Genomic DNA, 22849 nt, shown 5'->3' with positions numbered 1-22849 from the left:
TACTACTACTACCCGAGCCCAGGAAGCAGCACGTTAGCACTCTTGGCTACCCTGGCGGGTTCATAATGCCTTCCACTGGATGTGTTAAATTCTGTTAACTACGTTACTTCCTGTGCTTCGCTGTCGCTAAAGATTGTCTCGGCAGCCATATTGCATGGGCATGTCCGTTTCCGACCGACACTGCGCTAAACGTCACCTTATTGTGGACAAACAGTATGTATAATTTTACCAGTGTCACCAACATAATTATTGTACTTAAAAGTTTGCCAAAAGTCAACTGATTATATAGACGAGAATGAAATTTATGCTGTATAAACTTGTCAGGATCAGATTTATATACCACCTAAAATATTTATTCCAAAGCATGTATACAATGCCTCAAAACAATAACCTCCACATCCTCTAAAACTTATTCTGTAATGTTGTTATGATGCACACTATGTGATCAAAAGTATCCAGACACCCCGAAACACATAGGTTTTTTATTTAAGGTGCATTGTGCTTCCACCTACTGCCAGGTACTCCATATCAGCGACCTTAGTAGTCATTAGACATCATTTGAAAGCAGAATAGGGCGCTCTGTGGAACTCATGAACTTTGAACGTGGTCAGGTGATTGGGTGTCACCTGTCATATGTCTGTATGAAAGATTTCCACACTCCTAAACATCCCTAGGTCCAATGTGATAGTGAAGTGGAAATGCAAGGTGACACACACAGCACAAAAGCATACAGACTGACCTTGTCTGTTGAATGACAGAGACCGCCAACAGTTGAAGTGGGTCGTAATGTATAATAGGCAGACATCTATCCACACCATTACACAGGATTTCGAAACTGCATCAGGATCCATTGCAAGTACTGTGACAGTTAGGCAGAAGGTGAGAAAACTTGGATATCTTGGTTGAGAGGTTGCTCATAAACTACACATCATGCCGATAAATGGTAAACAATGTCTCGCTTGATGTAAGGAGTGTAAACATTGGACAATTGAATAGTGGAACTGTATTGGAAGGATCACGTGAAGAAGGACCAACAAATTTTGAAGACTATAGGGGCCCAATATTAAAAAAAAAGATGTCCTTGACTTGTTATTAAGCTAAATTAGCATGCCATCTGCAAGATGGAAAGAGAAAAATAAGCTGTTTGTTGTTTCGTGTTTCCATCAGTGCATACATTAGAGATATGTGGAAGGGATACAAATTACATGTGGGATAAGTGACAGTATGTTCCACCTTTTAATGCAGAAGGTACAGCATTTCTCCAATACTGATAAACTAGCGCATATGTCACTGGATGAAAAGTCTCTAATGGCAAATTTAACATATGACAGCACTTCTGACAATGTTATTGGCTTTGATGACTTGGGGTTTACACTCACAGTATATTTCTCCCACTACTTGGCAGTTGCTTGTCCCACTTAAAATAATATGAAGAAGAAGGTCATATTTGTGGCAACAGGTGACAATGACTAAAACACAGTATGCCTACGGAATGAGAAATGGGGTGTCAATCCCTTTTGCATGTAGAGGTATATGTATGTGCTTCTTATGTGTGAATCTATGTTTTTTTCTCTTTATTGTTATTTTTAAACCTGTTTACAGGCAGGCCAGCAGCAGCATACTATGCCGCTCTTTGGCCTCAGAGAAACACAAAAGATGCAAATGAAGACAATTAGAGAAAAAACACGGTGGACATATAAACGGAGACAAACACGTTTTAAAATACATGGAGCCATTCACGGGCGTAGAGTCCAAGATAAAAATTGTTCAGACACTTCGACACATACATAGATGAAAATTGTCACACACGAACGTAGGTGCACAAAACGAATAACACTGAACCACTTAAGCACAATACGACGGCACACACAGAAACACGAGGCGTTGATCTCCAGCACGCGAATGTTCACTATGCGTGCATGAGTCCGGGGACCTGCCAAGAGAGAAGGAGGGGGAGATGGGAGAGGGAGAGGGGAGAGCAGATATGCCACGGGCAGGGGAGATAGGGGGAAGGGAGGAAGGGGGAGGGGAAGCCCGGGGGAAGAGGGGTGTAGGAAGGGGGATGGAGGGAAAAGGAGAGAGAAGGGAGGGAGGGTGCCTAAAGGAAAAGACACAGGAAGTGGGGCGAGGGAGGATCAAAGTTGATAGAAGGGGTAGATGGAGGGGAGGAGGACATCATCAGTGAGGGGGAGCTGGCGGAAGCCACCTTGGGAGAGGGTAAGGAGGGTGGAGAGATGGAGACCGGGTGGGACAAGGGAATATAGGCGTGGCAGCAGGCAGGGGTGGGAGAGGATGGGCAAGACAAGCGGATGAGGAGGATCGAGTTTACGGAAAGTGTACAGGATCCTTATCCTTTCAAGGAAAAAGAGGAGGTGGGGGAACGGAATGAGATCATACAGGATCCGTGTGGGGGAGGGGAGAAGACGAATGTGATACGCGAGGCAGAGAGCAAGGCGTTCAAGGATTTGAAGGGATTTATAAAAGATAGGTGGGGGGGGGCGGAGATCCAGGCCAGATGGGCATAACAATGTATAGGACGGATGAGGTATTTATAGGTGTGGAGTGTGGTGGAGGGGCCCAGATCCCACATACGGCCTGAAAGGAGCTTGAGGAGACGGAGCGTGCCTTGGCTTGGATTGTCTGGAAATGGGGGGTCCAGGAGAGGCGACGGTCGAGGGTGACGCCAAGGTACTGAAGGGCGGGGGTGAGCGCCATAGATGGCGAGATAGAAATCAAGGAGGCGGAAGGAGGGTGTGGTTTTGCTTACAATAATGGGTTTTGGAGGGATTGACCTTGAGCAACCACTGGTTGCACCAAGCAGTGAACCGGTCAAGATGGGACTGGAGAAGGTGTTGGGAGCACTGCAGGGTGGGGGCAAGGGCAAGGAAGGCGGTGTCATCGGCAAACTGGAGAAGGTGGAGGGGGGTGACAGCGGCGGCATGTCCTCCATATACAAAAGGTACAGAAGGGGGGAGAGGACGGAGCCTTGGGGCACACCGGCAGAGGGGAAAAAGGTGTAGGAATCCGTGTTATGGATGGGACGTAGGAAGGACGGTGGGAGAGAAAGGAGCCAATCAGACGGATGTAGTCAATGGGAAGGGCAAAGGTTTGGAGCTTGAAGAGGAGACCGGAATGCCATACGCGGTCATAAGCACGTTCGTGGTCCAGGGAGAGTAAGATTGCGGAGCGACGGGAATTAAGCTGTTCGGAAAGGAGATGTGTAAGGTGAAGGAGAAGGTCGTCAGAAGAGAAGGACGGCCGAAAGCCACACTGGGTAATGGGAAGGAGGCGGTGCTGGTGGAGATGCTGGCGTATGCATCAGGTGAGGATAGATTCCAGGACCTTGCTGAAGACCGAGGTAAGGCTGATGGGACGGTAGGAGGAGACGGCGGACGGCGGTTTACCAGGTTTAAGGAACATCAGGATACGGGAGGTTTTTCCACAGGTCGGGGTAGTAACCAGTGGACAGGACTACATTGTAGAACCTGGCTAGGGTGGAGAGGAAAGAGACAGGAGCCTCACAAAGGTGATGGTAGGTGACACGATCGTGACCAGGAGCGGTGTTGCGTTTTGTGCGGAGTGTAGCAATGAGATCCTGTGTAGTGATAGGGGCATTGAGTTTCTTGTGTGCAATGTTGTCCAAGTACTGGAAACCAGGTGCGAGGGGAGGGATTGAGGTGTCAGTTCCATCGCAGACATCCGGGAAGAGGGAGTAATCGAACTAGGGATCATCGGGGATGGAAAAGACATCGGAGAGGTAGGATGCAAAGTGATTGGCCTTACTAAGGGTGTCAGGGAAGGGGTGATCATCATGGAGAAGAGGATAGTAGGGGTAGGGTTTAGTTCCAATAAGGCGACAGAAGGCTGACAACAACTTGGACGAGTTTTTTTTTTTTACTTTATTGTTATTTTGACACCTGAACAAACAGGTAGGCCGGCAGCGGCACAATACGCCGCTCTTCAGCCGATGAGAGTACATGGAGATAAACAAAGAAGAGACATCACTTAGAAAACCGGCGGGAAAAAACAGGAGACACAAGAACAGAAAAGCACAAGAAGCCATTCACACTTGATGACAATCCACACTACGAACTGGAGACCCGACGCACAAACACTGAAGAAGACGATGGCACTGGTGAACAACGGAGCGTGACGGCGAAACTGAACACTAAACATGACGGCACACACGATACACTGATGGCGGTGATCTCCGGCGCGCGAATGTCCACTGAGCGTGTGCGAGTCCGGGGACCTGCCAAGAGGTGAACAGGGGTGAGGAGGGGGAGAGGGGAGGAAAAGAGGATGCCACGGCTTAGGAGACAGGGACAGGAGGAGAGGGACAGGGGAGGGGAGGCCCGGGGGACGAGGGGGGAGAAAAGGAGGAGGGAGGGAAAAGGGAGAGAAGGGGGGGAGGGTGCCCAGAGGAGTAAGTACAGGAGGAGGGTGGGAGGATCAAAGTTGGTAGGAGGGGTAGATGGCGGGGAGGAGGGCATCATCAGGGAGAGGGAGCTGGCGGAAGCCACCTTGGGAGAGGGTAAGGAGGGTGGAGAGATGGAGACCGGGCAGGACGTGGGAATACAGGCACGGCAGTGGGCGAGGGTGGGAGAGGAGTGGGGAGACGAGCGGGTGAGGAGGATCAAGTTTACGGGAGGTGTACAGGATCCGTATCCTTTCAAGGAAAAGGAGGAGGTGGGGGAAGGGGATGAGATCATACAGGATCCGTGTGGGGGAGGTGAGACGGATGTGATAGGCGAGGCAGAGAGCATGGCGTTCCAGGATTTGGAGGGATTTATAAAAGGTAGGGGGAGCGGAGATCCATGCTGGATGGGCATAACAAAGGATAGGGCGGATGAGGGATTTATAGGTGTGGAGGATGGTGGAGGGGTCCAGACCCCACGTGCGGCCGGAAAGGAGCTTGAGGAGACAGAGGCGGGAACGTGCCTTGGCTTGGATTGTCTGGAGATGGGGAGTCCAGGAGAGGCGACGGTCGAGGGTGACGCCAAGGTACTTAAGGGTGGGAGTGAGGGCGATGGGACGGCCATAGACGGTGAGATAGAAATCAAGGAGGCAGAAGGAAGGGGTGGTTTTGCCTACAATGATCGCCTGGGTTTTGGAAGGATTGACCTTGAGCAACCACTGGTTGCACCAAGCGGTGAACCGGTCAAGATGGGATTGGAGAAGGCGTTGAGAGCGTTGCAGGGTGGGGGCAAGGGCAAGGAAGGCGGTGTCATCGGTAAACTGGAGAAGGTGGATGGGGGGTGTCGGCGGTGGCATGTCCGCCGTGTACAACAGGTACAGAAGGGGGGAGAGGACGGAGCCTTGGGGCACACCGGCGGAGGGGAAAAAGGTGTAGGAATCGGTGTTATGGATGGTGACATAGGAAGGACGGCGGGAGAGAAAGGAACCGATCAGACGGACGTAGTTAATGGGAAGGGCGAAGGTTTGGAACTTGAAGAGGAGACCAGAATGCCATACGCGGTCATAAGCGCGTTCGAGGTCAAGAGAGAGGAAGATTGCGGAGCGACGGGAATTGAGCTGTTCGGAAAGGAGATGAGTGAGGTGAAGGAGAAGATCGTCAGAAGAGAAGGACGGCCGAAAGCCACACTGGGTAACAGGAAGGAGGCAGTGCTGGCGGAGATGCTGGTGGATGCGTTGGGTGAGGATAGATTCCAGGACCTTGCTGAAGACCGAGGTAAGGCTGATGGGACGGTAGGAGGAGACGGCGGACGGCGGTTTGCCAGGTTTAAGGAACATGAGGATACGAGAGGTTTTCCACAGGTCGGGGTAATAACCGGTGGACAGGACTACATTGTAGAGCCTGGCCAGGGTGGATAGAAAAGAGACAGGAGCTTCACGAAGGTGACAGTAGGTGACACGATCGTGACCAGGAGCGGTGTTGTGTTTTGTGCGGAGTGTAGCAATGAGATCCTGTGGAGTGATAGGAGTATTGAGGTCCGTGTGTGCAATGTTGTCCAAGTACTGGAAACCAGGAGCGAGGGGAGGGACAGAGGTGTCAGTTCGATCGCGGATATCCGGGAAGAGGGAGTAGTCGAACTGGGGATCATCGGGGATGGAAAACACATCGGACAGGTAGGAGGCAAAGTGGTTAGCCTTACTAAGGGCGTCAGGGAAGGGGTGATCATCATGGAGAAGAGGATAGTAGGGGGAGGGCTTAGTTCCGGTAAGGCGACGGAAGGCTGACCAAAACTTGGACGAGTTTATAGGGAGGGTAGCATTTAAATGGGTGCATGTCTGTCGCCAGTCCCGGCATTTCTTAGCCGCGAGCAAATTACGAATGTGTCGCTGGAGTTGCCGGTGGCGTTGTAGTGTGTCCGGGTCACGCGTGCGGAGGAAGGCACGGTAGAGATCGCGGGATTCACGGAGGAGGAGGACGGCCTGTGGGGGTAAGGTAGGACAGTGGGGGTGGATGGCAACAGTAGGGACGTGGGCCTCCACGGCCGCAGACAAGGTCTGCTGGAGAAAGGAGGCGGCACGGGTGACATCATCGGGAAGGCGATAGGTAAGAGGGTGGCTATCTACCTGGGTGGAAAGGGTATCCCGGTAGGCAGTCCAGTTGGCACGGGAATAGTCATGGACATACTTAGGGGGAGGGTCATTACGAGGGTCAGGGTGGGGGCGACGACCGTCTGAAACGGTGAGGAGGACAGGGAGATGGTCGCTACCAATAGGCTCCAGGACATCCACCGTAATGCGACCAAGGAGGTTGGGGGAGGAGAGAAGAACATCGGGAGTGGAGTTGGATTCGGGATGGGTGTGCTGGGGGATGGGGATGAGGTCGCTGTGAAGGGAGGAGAGGAACCGATGCCACTGCCGTAACTGGGCAGCGGAGCGACTATGGATGTTGAGGTCGGCGGCGATCACGTAGGAGGAGAAGGTACGGTCGATGTGGGAGAGGAAGTCGAAAGGAAGAGGGGCGTTGGGGCGGACATAGATTGTGGCACAGGTAATGGTAAGGCCGGGGAAGAAGAGACTAAGGATCAGGTGTTCGGTGGGGTCGGGAAGGAGAGGTTGGAGCCGAATGGGGATCTGGCGGTGGTGACCAATGGCCACTCCGCCACGCGCAACTGGGAGGGGATTATCGGAGCGGTGGAGGAGATAGGGGGAGGTGTGGATGGAGTGGTGGGGTTGGAGGAAGGTTTCATTGAGGAGGAAGGCATCCACACGGTGGGTAGCAAGGGTGTGTAGGAAGAGGTTCTTGTTGGCGGGAAGGGAGCGGATGTTGTTGAAAAGGATACGGTGCTGTCGCGCCATGACAGGGATTTAGACGAGGGTGTCAAACCGGGAGAAGGTGAAATGGGCCTGGTTGTTGGAATAGGTGGCGTACATTTTAAGGTGAAAAATGGAACGGGCGGCGAGGGAGATCTGTTGGAGGGTGTGGGGGCGCTGAAAGGGATGAACATTCTGGAGGACGATGGTGAGGAACCTGATGATGTCCTCAGCGGTGGGTGGGTGACGAAGGGAATTGCCAGGAGGGGTGGGGGCGTCCAGAGGACGGACAGGTACGGTGAGTTCAGGAGTGGTTGGAGGGGGTCGGGCTTTACACTTTTGGGAGTAGGTGGGATGAGGGAGATTGCAGGTATTACAGGAAGGAGGGGATTGGAGGTTAGGGCACTGCCGGAGGAAGTGCGCTTGCCGGCAATGCGGGCAGGTGGGGGCCTCGCGGCACTCAGCAGTGGGGTGCGCATTATAGCGCAGACACCTCTGGCAGCGCAGGGATTGAGGAGGGGAATGGGAGGGGTCGACCTTGTACCGCTGGTGGAAGAGGAGGGCACCCTCCTTCAGGAGACAGTCAATGGAGGGGGCGTCCTCAGAGAAAACCTGCATAAGGTGGGTGGGGCCGGCCGAGTTGAAAATGCGGCGGACCGCCCGCACCTCCAGCGTGGGATGGGCCTTGAGCTCCGCCGACACCTCCTCCTCCGTGATCGACGGACTGAGCCGCGTGATCACGGCGGTGAGGGTCGGCGGGCGACGCGGGGGTTGGGGTTGGCGGGTAGGAGAGGGAGAAGGAGCAGGGGTAAGGGAGGCGTTGGGACCAAAACGGGTGACGGGGAGACGGGAGAGGCTGTCAGTATGGAGGGTTGGGCTGGGGGAGGAGATGAGAACAGAATCCCGTCTGGGAGTAAGGAGAGAGATGGGGGCACCAGGGAAATGTTGGCGGAGGAGGAGGGAGAGGTTCCGGGCCTCGAGAAAGGAAGGATCGGGATGGGACAGGAGATATTTGTATAAACAGGGGGGGGATGAGGAGGAGGAGGAGGAGGTGGGAGCAGGGCCAGGCGGGGAGACACCCATGGCACCCTGGGGGGGAGATGGAGGTCGGGGCGGGGCCTTTTTGGGAGCGGAGGAGGTGGGGGTGCCACTAGGGCGTTTGACGGCGGCAGAAGGGCGGGTGGTGACATGAGGGACGGGAGCGATGGGGAGGTGGTGGGAAGGGACAGGTCGCGGCGTGGACGCAGCAGTCGGCGCCGGAGATGGTGACGGTGAAGGCGAAGGCGAAGGCAATGGTGACGGCGACGATGATGACGGTGGTGGCGGTGATGCCGAAGGCAACGGCGAGAGCTGGGCATGGACAGTGGCCCGACGGGCCACCACCCTAGCCGGAGCTGCAGTGACAGGCTGAGGGAGTGTGGGGAAAGTGTCAGAACGAGAGGAGCGAGAGGAAGAAGGGGGAGAGGGGGCGACAAACAGCGAGGGCGAAGGGAGAGTGAGGAGAGGTGGGATGGAAAGAGGGGGCTGGGCACACCAAGTTATAGTAGTGGAGGCGGCGGAAGGTGAGGTATAGACGATGGTGGTGGTGGTAGCGGTGGCGGTGGTGGTGGGAGCGGACATGACGACAGGGAGAAAAAACGCACAGCACGAAAAGGAAAGGACACAAACTGGGAGCAGACGAAGACGAAGACGCAGACGAACGAAGACCAGGATCGGACGACCAGGGTCGGACGGCGACGGCGACGGCGGGCGGCAGTAACGCCGCAGCTGCTGCTGCCGCGGACGGGGCCGGGGCTGCTGCTGCTGCTGCTGCTGGCTGGACCGCTGCTGCTGCTGCTGCCACAGGAGGAGGACTGGCTGGTTGGCTGGTTGGCTGGCTGGCTGGCTGGCTGGCTGCCGGTGGGACCGCTGCTGCAGGCCGGGACCGGGAACGGGACGGCGGCGGCTGCTGCTGCTGCTGGACCGCGGCGGCTCTGCTGGGCTGGCTGGCTGGCTGGCTGGCACCTGGAACACCTAGCACTTCGATAAGCGCTGGAATTGCACTATCGAAGGGCGGCAACCTTTCGGTGTACCGCCGGAGATGTTGGACGAGTTCTGAATCTATGTGTTTATATTCGGTTGATATCCATGTGATAAGCTGCAGCTCTATCCACAGTTACAAGTGTTTCTTCACAAATGTATCGTAACTTGCCCCTGGTTCATGATTTTTATCCCTACTTGTGCTTATGTTAGAATCATTTTTAGAAACATCGTTGTCTTCCGATATTATACAAACTCTGGTAGGCAAAAAGAAAAAAAAAATCAAATATTTCGTCAATCACGTAGGAAAGGGATGCATAACAAACGTGCTGCCGACGGATCTTTTTCGCCGCTTGGAGCGCTAGTGTCGCTCCAGCTGTCAAACGGTAACAACTTTAACAGAAGTGAGTGTCGCGACTGTTAATGTTAGACTGTGTGTCATACTAACAAATGTACACCGTGGAGATAGATAAGCAGAGGTAACAGTAAAATTGTTGTTTCTTTCGATCACATTTTTATTATTCTTGTAACTGCATGGATAACACGAAGCATTTTACATGTTTTTTGTTACGATGCTGTGGCAATAGTTTCAATATTGCATTAATTTAATGGCTTTTGCGGCATATTTGAAATTTACTTTGTTGTGTATACAAACGGCCATGATTAAATTATCGTTGCTGGATTTGTTTATGGTCTGGGCTTGCGTGCGAATTTGGTGTGTACTTGTTTTAGGTTATGTTTTTCAAAACAAACAGCTTGTTTTCCATGAGCTTGTAATTTTTCTCAATAGTCAGAGATCAATAATTTTTCCACCAGTATTTTGGAGCGCGCTAAGTACTCTACGTATACTGTTCATCAATTACGAAAAGTTCATGTGCCGTTTGTAGCCTGTAGCGTCTTGTGAAGTACATGTTTTTTTGTTCCATCCGATAAAATCTCTACATGTATACTCTGTAACTTTTCAAAAGAGACGATTTGTATTTTCGACGTTTTTTCAATAGTTTCTACATATTGTGATCTCCAGTGAAAGTGCTAGTCATTTATAATTGCTGTGGTGCTAGTCATTTATAATTTTTGAGGGAAGGACGACCGAAGACAGCGAAGTGCTATTTCGTTATCTTAATCAGTGTCACTGTCGTTATGTAATATTTGTTGTGAAGGAACGACTAGGAATAACAATAGCGTTTGCTATGATGTAATGCGATGCTCCTCCCGATAATAGCGTGAGTAACTTTATAGTATTCGTGAGTACCTTAGTGCACATAGTTACTACCTCTTTTCAGGAATTGGGTACCGGTATCTGCAGATAAAAGATGATGTTGGATGTATTAATTTGTTGTGGCTATTTAGAATCATTTTAGTATCCTATTATTTGATCTGCTGCATAGACCTGGAAATCTTACATCAACAACAGTTTGTGTTAACATGCTTATATGAATGTGGTTTAGTATAAGGGTAATGCTGCTGTGTTGCAAATAGATGTAGAAAGAAATTAGCTGGTGTGGAAAAAGCTACTATGTAAGTGCAATTCTCACTGACAAAGAACATCACACATCATCAGACTGTAACAGAACATTCACCATGGGTCTGCAGCTAAGAGGGTGAAGAGCCAGTAAATATGTTTAGCAATAGGAAGTTAACCAATATTAAAAATAGACGACATTTAAAAAAATTTTCGACAGTTCGTATAAAATACAGTGTGTGTGATTTTCTTTAGTGGATAGATAAAAAAAAAAAATCAGCATGGCAATATTTGCTGTACTGTGGATGTTCAGTAATGCCTTGTACAAGGAAAGCCTTAAAGGAGCAACTGTGTCAAAAACACACATTAAACAAATGACAAAATGATGGTTTGTAGGCTGCTGAACACCTCTTATAGTTAGGTTTTAATTTTGTACACATCAAGATGATACTGAGTAACTGAAGACAAACTGCAGACTAATGTCCGAGTTTAGAGATTAAGTACTGAAAGTGCCACATACATGATTAAGACCCGCAAATTCCATTTTACATTGATGAGAACAGGATTATATCACATTTGGATAATCATTTGCATTAGGGTATTCCCAAACTAGATCCCAAAGATGGAAGGCTTTATTTCAACTTATCTTTCTTCAAATTTAAATTGTGGTTGATGTAAGTTACTTATTTTCTGTAGAAAATATCCTTTCCATTCATTAGTTGCTTTGATTGCTCATAATGCTGTACGCCTAGTTAGAGTTCGTCTGGGAAAAAGCAAGACACCACTCAAATAATGCTCACAGTAGTAGAGTATACCTTAAACCAATGACAGACACAAACAGTATCAGTCAGCCTAGCATTTTTTTCTGTGGGATGGATTTTTCAAAACATGACTTTCTATCATTTTGAGGTTATATGTTATGACTTCATTATGAGAGAATTGTAAATCAGTTCTTGACATTAGACTCTTTTCTTCACCTAGTTTTAATTTATTTATAGTTTAGTGGTTCATCTGCTGCACCCAGTAATGGACTGAAAATACTGCCTTTCAGCTGTATCTCACATTAACAATGGAAATTGAATGTGACTTTTATTATCTGGTTCCTCGTCTTTCCTACAGCCTGACTGCAGTAATGGACCACGAAAAAACTATTTGGATAAAAGAGGAAACAAGTGAGATATCAGGTTCACCAGGTTCCATTGTAAGTAGTTTCTTAGTATTTTTTTACTATTGTTTCATTAATTTCAGTGTGCAGTATGTTGTGTGAATAAACAGAATTCATGCCATTTTGCTGAAAGTATGAGGAATTAAGTGCAATAAAATCTCCAGTGAGTTTTTAAGTTTACACTCAACATTTACAGCACTAGGCATAGATTATAATGTGTGTTAAAATTCACAAATGATGCAGGGGAGGGTTTGAATTTAATTTTTGTAAATTTAGACAAATTTGTAATGCACTGCTTATTGGCAGTTATAATATATTTATATAAAATTGAACTATTATGATAAAAATAGTCATTGGCTGGATGTCATTTCCAATGAGCACAATATTTCAGTAAGTGACCACATTGCCATCACCCGGTGCACTAACTTACTGTGCACTTACTAGTGATCAGTATGAGCTATAAGTGTAATTTTTTAAAAGTGTATCATAGGTTACATAGATGGCACCTTGGATCTTGTGTTTGTATGTTCCTGTTGTAGACTGTGGTTGTCTGTTTTGTTTATGGGGTCGACAGAAGCGTCCGATCCCACGCATCGGCTTTGACCCATGACGTAAGGGTGTTGTCGTGTGTGGCGTCATGACGGCGCGGAGTTTGGTTTGAGTGTGGCTGTCTCCAGTTCTGTTTTATCTTATTTTATTTACTTTTCTGATCTGTTCGTTCTATCTCGTGAGTTTTTTTTTTTTAATTTAAAAACACTTATTACTTATTTTAATTATGTGTTTCCTCCAATTTCTGTTTTAGTTTATTATATTTATCTTTCTGATCTGTTTGTTCTACCCCGTGAGATTTAAAAAAAAAAAAAAAAAGACAAAAATCACTAATCAGCTACTGAAGCATCTTTATCTTCTATGGGTTGCAAGGGTTATGACCCCTGGGGAGGTGGGTGGGTATTCATGCATGGCTGTCTTCATTTACACGTTGTAGCTACGCAGGGCGTCTAAATTTGTTTATATTTAGTTTGCCCCCCACCCAAAACACCCCATTTGCAGCGCTTGTCCCGTTAGTGTCATTAGGCTTCTTGTGGAAAGTGTGTGTGTTTGTTTTTGTTTCCGCCATATTTGTGATGTAATGGGTCAAAGCAGACGGGCGGGATCGGACGCTTCCGTATTTCCTTGTTTATGTCACTACTTGAGTGGTGTCATAGATTGTCTTTTTGCTATACCTGTATAGGGCTAGTGGAGATGATGATCACTTGAGGAAAGCAATGAATTTGCATTGAGTGCTATACTATACCTGTTGTGGTTATAGAGTTGCAGCATAGCCTAAGGCCTAGGTTAAGTAGGGAGGTGAAAGTCTAATTGTGGGTTGGGAAACCCAATGAAGTTTTTATAACAATCTTTCTCCATAGCTACATTTATGCCATTGATGAAAACCCTTGCTTTCCTACCGTAGTCCAGTATTTTCAGGTTTTCAATACATCTGAAGGTGTTAATCACACTCAAACTCCTGATAGTTATTCAGTTTTAATTTTTCTGATATTTGCAAGTGGTTAGTGAAGTTATCTGTTGATAATTTCTTAAGGGTTGTATTTCTGCTGTGTTAATGAGATAATCGGTCTACCAGTGCTCAGTCGAGTTCTCATAGTTACCTTGAAAGAAGTTTGAAGAGACATTTACTGTGAACACTGGTTTAAGAAGTTAGTTTCATATAATATTTTTTTTGCATTAGCACTTGTCTCTGAATATGTAAACCAAGTGTCAATAAGACTCATGGCAGAAAATTGTGATTTGTGTCTTTAATTCACATTAATTAATTTTTAGAACACAGTGTACATGCACCCTGATATATTCCAGTGTGTATATTTGTGATGGGAGCAAAGTTGTGGCAAAACTAAGAGGTTGTACATTCAGTACTGATGTGTGTTTTTTTAACTACCTCTTCTATATACATCACTTCATGATAAATGATATTTATTAAATTGCAAGGATGTTACAGAAATATTAAGGAATTTTTGTTGTAACTAATGTAACTTAAAGTTTGACCCAAACTTTTTGTTGCACTGTAAAATATTTGTTGCTTCCTTTGCCCCCCTCATCTTGAATGTTTCTGCAGAATTGGTAATGATACAAATGCAAGAACATGCTCCATAGATTGGATTTGCAAAAATTGTGTTGGCAGATTATGTGTATTTGTTGACAGCATAGCAGACAGTCTGCATTGAGTGAAGCTAGACTTCACATTTATTGTAAGCCTGGCTTAAGAACAACAGTACAGAGATGTGTGTTGTCCAGCTTTCAACCTTTTCACCTTGATTATATTTCACTTCTCTTCATTATATTTAACCTCTCTTCATTGATGTGAAAACTCGAGGATTATCTTGCACATTTTTATTCTTTAAATGGTATTGTGTCTGCTGTAGGTAGTGAATCATGAGCAAGTTGAATAATTTGTGATGCAATAAAACCTACAATTTCTGTGATGATGATCTTTTGCCACTCCTATTTGGAGTAACTACAGAAACCAATATACACATGACATTTATCTTTTACACTACTTCCATTGTATAAGAGTGTTTTTCAATAACTCAGTGCTGTATGAAAATGCTGTGGGTATTTCATCACTCAGTAAGAATTTATTTTTAGAATAGTTCTGTAGTGAGTAATATCTAGAAAATAATGTTGTCATTCACATAATTTTATTTTCTCTCTAATTGAAATAAAACAAATCAGTTTTGCATCAACCAGAATTACTGTCGCACGAAAGAACATACACTGAGAACTGGCAATAAAATGATAGTTGTTGCTAAATTATGTGGTGTTAATTATTCACGAAAAGTACTTTAATTGTGGCATAGAAGTTGTGAAAGTTGCTAACAGTGTGTGGAGATCATGACTTTTTAAATATACTCATTTTGCTTTGTGTTACTCTCACCACAGGTCCAGGTATACCCCTGTAGTGTGAAAATAAAGGAAGAACCACAGGAGACTGGGAATCAAGAGGTAATTCTAGAATTTTTTTGACGGAATGGAATTAATCACTGATTTGTTATTTCACAGTTGTGGGGAATGTAAATGAAGAGGTAAGCAATATAGCTGAGCATTATTGTCAAGGTTTGTTCAGATATGCTAGTAATTATGACTGACTCACAATATCATAATTTGCCCACTATTGTCAAATATGGCACAAAAGCCTAAATATAGTATTTTTTAGGCATTGCTCTATATAGGTTGAAGTATTGTCTTTGTACAGGAACAATAGTTTTAATATCTACATTAGTAGAATTATTGTCTTGTACAAGGACATGGTAAAAAGTAATGCCTCCACATTTTTTATGCAGAAACTGTTAAAGTTTTTCAAATAAAACAAGCTTTGTTAATTTTTTATGTCTTTATTCCTCATGTTGACGTATTTATTTCTCAACGTAGTCACACACACAATAAACACATTTCTCTTGCTGAGAGACCAGTTCATTGATACTGACACTGACTTTGTTGACAGAGCCACAACCTCACCTCTGCTTTCACTGCTTCAGTCACTATCTAATGGAAGTCCTCGAAGGTATTCTTTAGATTTGGAAACAGATGAAAATTGGAGGCGGTCAAGTCAGGAGTATATGGAGAATAATTGATGACAGTGAACCCAAGCTGTCGGATTGTTGCAGACATTGCAACCCTCATGTCTTGTCTGGCATTGTCATGCTGAAGGACAGGGTGGTGCATGTATGGGCAGACTCTTTGAATTTGAAACTTGATCACAGTACGCTGCTCCTCACGCACCAACTTAGTTAAGCTACACATGTTCATGTTACATGCTACAATCCAGAGCCCTCTAGCAGCAGATGGTTCCAATTTGGGTCAGCAGAGTGAAAAAACCTGTGCACATTACTCAGTCGAGTAATATATGTGACATGTAGTATCTCAACCGATACTGCAAACAGAATTAAAGGGTTGGAGGCATTACTTTTTAGCACACTCTTATATATACAAACAAAAATAAGAACTACGCGTCATTATGTTGATGTCTAAATAAAATGATGCATGATAGTTGCTGCAATGCCCTGGACCTGAACAGTGATTTCCTACGTATTTGACCAGTTGCCTTGATGAGTAAACTATCCACAGATACTTCTTTGACTGAATCAGTTGTCATTCTCATGGGAGGTTTGATTAGTGGGCAGAGCAAGAATGAGAATTCATCATATACTGTGAAAATGATGGCAAAGTACGATTCAAGATATGAATGCTTTTGCTTGAAAATACTCCATTATGTCCGGAAACCCAAAGTGAATCTTGACCCTTCTCAACACTCTTATCATTCACATCACCATCTGAATGAACATGATGCTATATAATACCCACTTTTACAACAATGTGGCAGTTTTCATATTTTACACCTAAGTATTATCTACCATTAAAATTACAGCGCCATTGTAGGCTTCTTTTCTTTGTCCCCTCTTCTACATTTTAATAAACCCTTGCAGTGTCATGTACTTCAATTTGTTTCATTATCCTTGTTATCAAGGTATTTACTTAAATTGTGGAGCAATTCTGTTTGCCTTCATTAAATTTACTTTACTCTTTTTTCATTTCTGTGTTTTCCTTCATTAAATATTTTTACTCTTTTTTTTCATTTCTACATTTATCATTTCCTCCATTAGGAAAACCTAAAGAAAGATGGACAGATGGAGCAAACTCCATCCTCCAGAATATGAGTTCTTAACAACTGCAGTGCCTCATTCAGTTGGTCCCTAAAGCCAATGTTATTTGGATCATACATAGTTTACTCTATAGTGCATTTAAAAACAGTTGCAACTTTTGATGTTTGGCTCACTGTGTGCCATTGCCTAGGTAGCACCAATGGTTAGCTGTTTGGCTGGTAAAGCGCCCATGGTGCCACACCATGGGTAAACAGTACCATGTGGTGTCACACATCAGAGGCACCTACATTTATTTCCTCTCATTGTAAATTGATACTTTCTGGCAGTGAAGTGTTTTACAGCTGTCAGGTATTGTAAACAAGTGTTCCGTGCTGCCATTGCATTAATAATAACATTGCAGCATGTCTGAACATGAGATTTGTGGTGTCACCACCAGACACCACACTTGCTAGCTGGTAGCTTTAAATCGGCCGCGGTCCATTAGTACATGTCGGACCCGTGTGTCGCCACTGTCAGTAATTGCAGACCGAGCGCCACCACACGGCAGGTCTAGAGAGACGTACTAGCACTCGCCCCAGTTGTACGGACGACTTGCTAGCGACTACACTGACGATGCCTTTCTCTCATTTGCCAAGAGACAGTTAGAATAGCCTTCAGCTAAGTCCATGGCTACGACCTAGCAAGGTGCCATTAACCATTTCTAGAGAGAGTCTCACTTGTATAATCAAGAATGCTGTATACAAATGATGGATTAAAGTTAAGTATTCCAGCAGCTACGTACTTTTCTTTATAGCATTCATTACGTATCCTGTTCCAGACCTCACTCCAGTCTGCGTTAGATTATAGCGTGCATTTCGGCCTCCTCTAACTACAAGGTGTTGGCACATCTGCCAACACATCAAGATTCACAGTAAAAGTGATCACCCAAGAACTCGTTCACCAGAAAATTTTCATCCAAATTCGACAGTAGTAATGGACAATGCACAATACCATTCAGTTGGGATGGGTAAAGTCCCAGCAATACAGCAGAGGAAAGCAGCTATTTTTCTCAGGGTACAAAGAAATATTTGAGTGGATAAAGTTGAACCCATCTTGTGTAAGGTAGACTTAATGGAACTTTCAGTACTGTACTAGCCAGAAACTCCACGCTAACAGGTCAGTGAACTGGCTAATGTTTGGGTATTGTTTAATCAGGCTTTCTCCATATTATGCTCATTTAAATCTGGCTGGGAATATATGGTCGTAGGTGAAAAGTAATGTGGCCAAAAAACAACAAGAAATTTATACTCGGTGATGTTGAAATGTTGACAAGAGAAGTCACTGCAAATGTTATATCGGACTGGTCTCACGTTATCAGGCATATCAAGAATGTAGTTGAGGAGAGCTGGATTCATGGACCGTGACGAGTTTTGAGAAATATGGTACTTCTCTTGTTGCTGTGTTAACATCTGCTTCTTTTGCCTAAACACAGTATAGTTTACAGATACACATCTCACTAACATTGTAAGGCAATTGAAATGGTAACAGAATCCTAAAACGGTGTGTTATTAACCAAGCAACTGAGGGCGAGACATATCAGTAGTTACAAGAAAGCCAGTTCTCAGTATAAAAGTAAATGTGCAGCTTCTTCACTTATGTCAGTATATATGGCAATTTCAGATATTAACCATATGGTAAAATACTCTCCTCTTTGCATGCTATCATTTCCCAAGCTTGTTTTAATATCTCAGACCATTTATGACTGACTTGATTTAATTCTTTTGGCCCCTATGGGGGCATAGGGCATCCAGGAGAACTCGCCATCTGTCTCTGTATTTGGCCATTTGCCTCAATTTTGCCCAGGTTTTGCCAACTCTTTTTGCTTCCCCTTCCATTGTCCTCTTCCATGTGCCCTTAGGTCTTCCTCTCTTCCTTGTTCCCTGGGGATTCCATTCCAATGCTTTTTTCTCGATGGTTCCATCTCAAGGTGTGCCCCAACCAACACCACTTTCTCGCATCTGGTCTTCTATAAGTATTCGGTTTGTTATTCGCCAGAGCTCCTCAATACATATTTTTTCTGGCCACCAGATATTCATGATGTGTCAGAGACATCTATTTATTAAGCTTATCCATTTTCCTGCTTTCGCTGGCATACACAAGGACAGCCTTCTCATTTGTATTAAAAATACGGATTTTTGTTTTGTACGTGATATTTCTGTTTTTCTGTATTGGATACAATTGTATGTATTTGTCTTTTTAATGCGGTTTTTCATGTCATCTCCAGCTCCACCATATTCCATCACTATACAATCAAGATACAGGAATGAGTTGACAGTCTCCATGCACTGCTCCTCTATTAACAGTGGCACCTCTGATGTTCCCTGAATTTACTCTCATTTCCTTTGTTTTGCCTGTATTTATCTTGAGGCCAGCAGTCTCTGCTTCTTCTTTCAGCAAGTTTAATGTAGCTTGCATATCAGTCAGCTAGGCTAGTGAAACTATGTTGTCTGCAAAATCCAAATTCTCTAGACATTCATGGATCTCCCACTGGATTTCTCGTCTCCTGCCTGCTGTGACTCTTCACATAACTTATTCTAGAACAAGTAGAAAAAGTGTTGGTGATAAAATGCAACCCTGCCGGACTCCAGTTATTACTTTCATGGGCTCTGTCACATTTCCCTTGTGGAGTATGCAATGTTTGTAACCATCATACAGATCTTTTATGATGTTTAAGATCTTCTGTGGTATCCCATACTTCTGCAACACCTGTCAGAGCACTTTGTGTTTCATGGAATCGAAGGCCTTTTGAAAATCAAGGAATGCCAGGTACATGGTTGCTTGGAATTCTTCGCTTTGCTTTAAAATTATCCTAAGAGTGTTAATAAGATCAATACAACTGTGTTGTGCCCTAAAACTGGCCTGTTCTTTATGCAGTCACTTTTCAAGAAACTCTTTAATTCTGTTTAAAATAATTCTGGTGATGATGTTACTGGCACTGACAACAATGTAATACCATGCCAGTTGCTACAGTCTGACAAATTTCCCTTTCTTCGGAGCTTTATGACAAAACCATTTTTCCACTCCTTTGGAGATTTCTCTTCAAGCCAAATATGCTTCATCAAGGGACAGAGCATCTTAACAGTACATTCAATATCAGCTTTTAAGAGCTGTGGTGCTATGTTGTCTAGGCCTGGAGCCTTTGTATTCTTTATGGTTTTCAAAGCAACCCTAATTTTGTCCATTTTGGGACACTGCAAATTTATATCTTGATCTTCTTCGACTTGCTCTGGAACATCTCTTACCTGTTCGTCATGGTTGTCTTCAAAATTTAACAGTTTCTTGAAGTGCTCCTCCCATCTCTGTAGCTGTGCCTGTTGAGTGGTAGGCATCACCCCATCCTTGTTCTTAACTGGTCCTTCATGTCTGAAGTTCTTCATTGACAACCATTTGGTTGTATTGTAGAACCCTTTAATATTTCCTTGTTTTGCTGCCTCTTCTACTAATTTTGGTTGCTCATCTTTCCATTTCCTTTTATCTCTCTGTGTATTCTTTATGCGCTTCGCTCTTTTGCACTCTTGTCAGACAAAGATTTAACTTAAGTTTTAGTTCTTTCCGGTGGCTGATCTCATCTGATGTAGCATTGGAGGTCCATTCCTTCCATTGATGTGCCTTACATCCTATGATTTTTCCATCACATCTAAATAACTGTCTTTCATTTTTTTTCCCCAACATGTTTCAATTCCCTCTTCCATAAAGTTTTCTTCAGAGAGGATCTGGAATCTGTTTTGTAGTTCAAGGGCAAATGTTTCTTTGATCTGTTGGTCTTTTAGCCTTGCTAGATCTGTTTTCTTGCTCCTGTGACTGAGCTTGGTTCTGTTTGCCTCTTTTCTCAGTCTGAATTCTGCCAAAACTAGGTGGTGGTCACTTCCAACATCCGCTCCTCTTCTGTTTCTGACATCTAACGGAGAGTGTTGGAACTTGCAGCTTATGACTATGTGGTCTATTTGATTTTCGGTAACATGGTCTGAAGAAGCTCACGTTTTCTTATGGCAGTTACGATGTGGAAACACTGTGCCTCCAATGACTAGGTCATGTTCAGTGCATGTGTCTATCAGCAGTTCACCATTTAAATTCCTTATCCCAGCACCGTACACACCCATGATATGTTCAAGCCCTTCATTTTCTGAACCAGCTTTTGTGTTCAAGTCACCCATTAAAATTTTTAGGCCCCTAGAATTTGTTTGTCTAAGGACTCCATTAGGCTCTGTATAAAATGCATCTTTTAATTCTCCTTTAGCTATTTTATTAGGTGTCTAGCATTGAATTACAGTGACGTATCACACATTTGTTTTAAAGCATGCGGTTATTATCCGTTCTGAGACTGGTTTCAACTCCAGTAAGCTCTTCTTGCTGCTTTTAGACAGTAAGAGCCCTACACCATTCCTACACATCACGTCCTCACCTGTCTGACCCGCGTACAGCAGCAGTCCACCAATTTGTGTTTGTAATTCCCCAGATTCTGGCCACCTTATTTCACTTAGTCTCAATATATCTAGTCGGTAGTTCTCCATCTGGTTTTCAACCTCTCTCAGCCTCCTTGCCTCTCTCAACATCCTTACATTCCAAAAACCAATACGGGTTTTCCTTTTCAGCCAAAGGTCATATCCTTAAGATCCATCCGGCTGTTTCTCCTGTTAGTTTCTGTGATGCGTGTTTTTTGGTGGTGTGGGTTATCAGCCCACAGCACCTGAGTGTCCAGGTGGGGCTGCCACCTCATGGCCTGGACACCTGCCAAGGTTTTATTTCAGGACATTACCCCCTAGATAGCTTGTCTTCAGCACAACTAAAGAATGCTGTCCATCCGTTTGCAGTAAGGCCTATGTGCATCAATGTTGTCATGGTATCCAAGGATCTTTTGCTGTCCACATTAGGGGGCTGTGCCTGCTGCCACACAATCACAGGGAGGAAAAGGAAAGGAAGCGAGAGTATAGGATGGGCCACGATAGAATAGAGCAGGACACTAGGCGGGACATTGTGAGACACACTTCATCTGGATCCTCTATGGAGATCTGTCCAGCTTGGGAGGCCCTGCTTGTAGTTACACTACTGCTGGTATAGCCCTCCACTTCATTGGATCACACAAACCCCCTCACCCACATGGATGGTGTTTCATTAAGGTGGTGTCTCCTGAGGGGGAGACCATTTATGAGATATGAGGGATTTATGAATATTTCATTCTGGCTTTTTTACTGGCATGTGCGTTGGTGATGGAGACCTTTACTAACATTCCATTTACTTGACATTGGAGATAAATAGCAATTTCTCAGAGGTTTAAAGAATAATTCAATATGTTATCTAAATTTCATATGCAGCATAATATGACCTAACACAAATCAAATGCAAATTCATAGTACCCCTATGTTTGTTTGCAAACTTTAAGAATTTCTTGCAGTAATTTAGCTTATACTGAAATATCACAATAACTATGACCTTTCTTGAAATGATAGGGAATTAATCAGAAGGTTGACGAATGAAGCTATAAGATGTGTGAGAAAGATTACAGATCAATCAGACGTGCAGCTGACAGGTTATGTGCTAAGCAGGCCTGACATTACCTTTGCCTGCTGATATCATCCATGCTAGCAACTATGCGCCCCTCCACTCACTCCATACTGAATTATCAAAAGTCACAACTAATTTTAAATGCACTATAAACAACTTCTTCTTTTGTGCATTGAGTATTAGGCCTTCACTCTTCCTTGGCCTTCCCCAGCTTCGTCAACCTACTGGGCTATAATCTCTGATGTTGTAATATTGTCTGCCACTGTTCATTGTGTCAAGATATTGATTCAGTTTTCCTCTTTGTCATCAATTTTGTTTTGCGTGTTAAACATTTTAAATTCTGTCATAATGTCTTCTCTCATACAGCCATTTGTGGGTGTAAAGAATCCCATTGCACTGCCTGGATCTTACTGCCTTGTCATTTGTAAATGACTAATGATTCGCCTCCACAGGGTAATGTGGAGATGGTCATCATTTTCTAAAACTTCCTTCGTGTTATTTTCTCTATCTTTTTTCTAAAGTACCTGTTTGCTTTTACATGTAGTTTCCAAATTTTGTTACTTTCTTACCTGTATCTTTGTCATGTTAGTATGTGATATCACATTTCAGATAGTTAAAATAGCTGACCTGTTGTACTGCTGTATTGCTCAGCACTGTTTTTAGATTTAAAGAGGTCCCATCCTATAAAAATCATACTTTACTTTTGTTCTCACCTTGGTAATGGCTAAGGAACCAACCCTGACAGAGAACTGGCAGGTCTGAAGCCCATAAGCTGAC

At 44.8% G+C, this 22849-nt stretch overlaps 1 protein-coding gene across 2 annotated transcripts in view; it reads left to right on the top strand.

The window, feature by feature from the left end:
• Window positions 1–9626: 9626 nt before the first annotated feature.
• The window catches only part of LOC124720267 (zinc finger protein 98-like), a 103567-nt gene continuing 90344 nt past the window's right edge, over window positions 9627–22849 (top strand). The window contains exons 1-3 of one of the 2 annotated variants that reach the window (XM_047245584.1): window positions 9627–9725; window positions 11828–11909; window positions 14811–14873. In XM_047245584.1, coding sequence (XP_047101540.1) covers window positions 9697–9725; window positions 11828–11909; window positions 14811–14873 — 174 coding nt within the window. In that variant the 5' untranslated portion in view covers window positions 9627–9696. Of the gene's footprint in view, window positions 9726–11759; window positions 11910–14810; window positions 14874–22849 lie in introns of both variants that reach the window. The other variant, XM_047245585.1, reaches the window with a different exon arrangement.

This window comes from Schistocerca piceifrons, chromosome 11 (assembly GCF_021461385.2).
Source record: "Schistocerca piceifrons isolate TAMUIC-IGC-003096 chromosome 11, iqSchPice1.1, whole genome shotgun sequence".
In the NCBI taxonomy this organism is placed as follows: domain Eukaryota; kingdom Metazoa; phylum Arthropoda; class Insecta; order Orthoptera; family Acrididae; genus Schistocerca; species Schistocerca piceifrons.
Note: the sequence above shows the minus strand (reverse complement) of the source record. Positions and strands in the feature narration are given on the sequence as shown.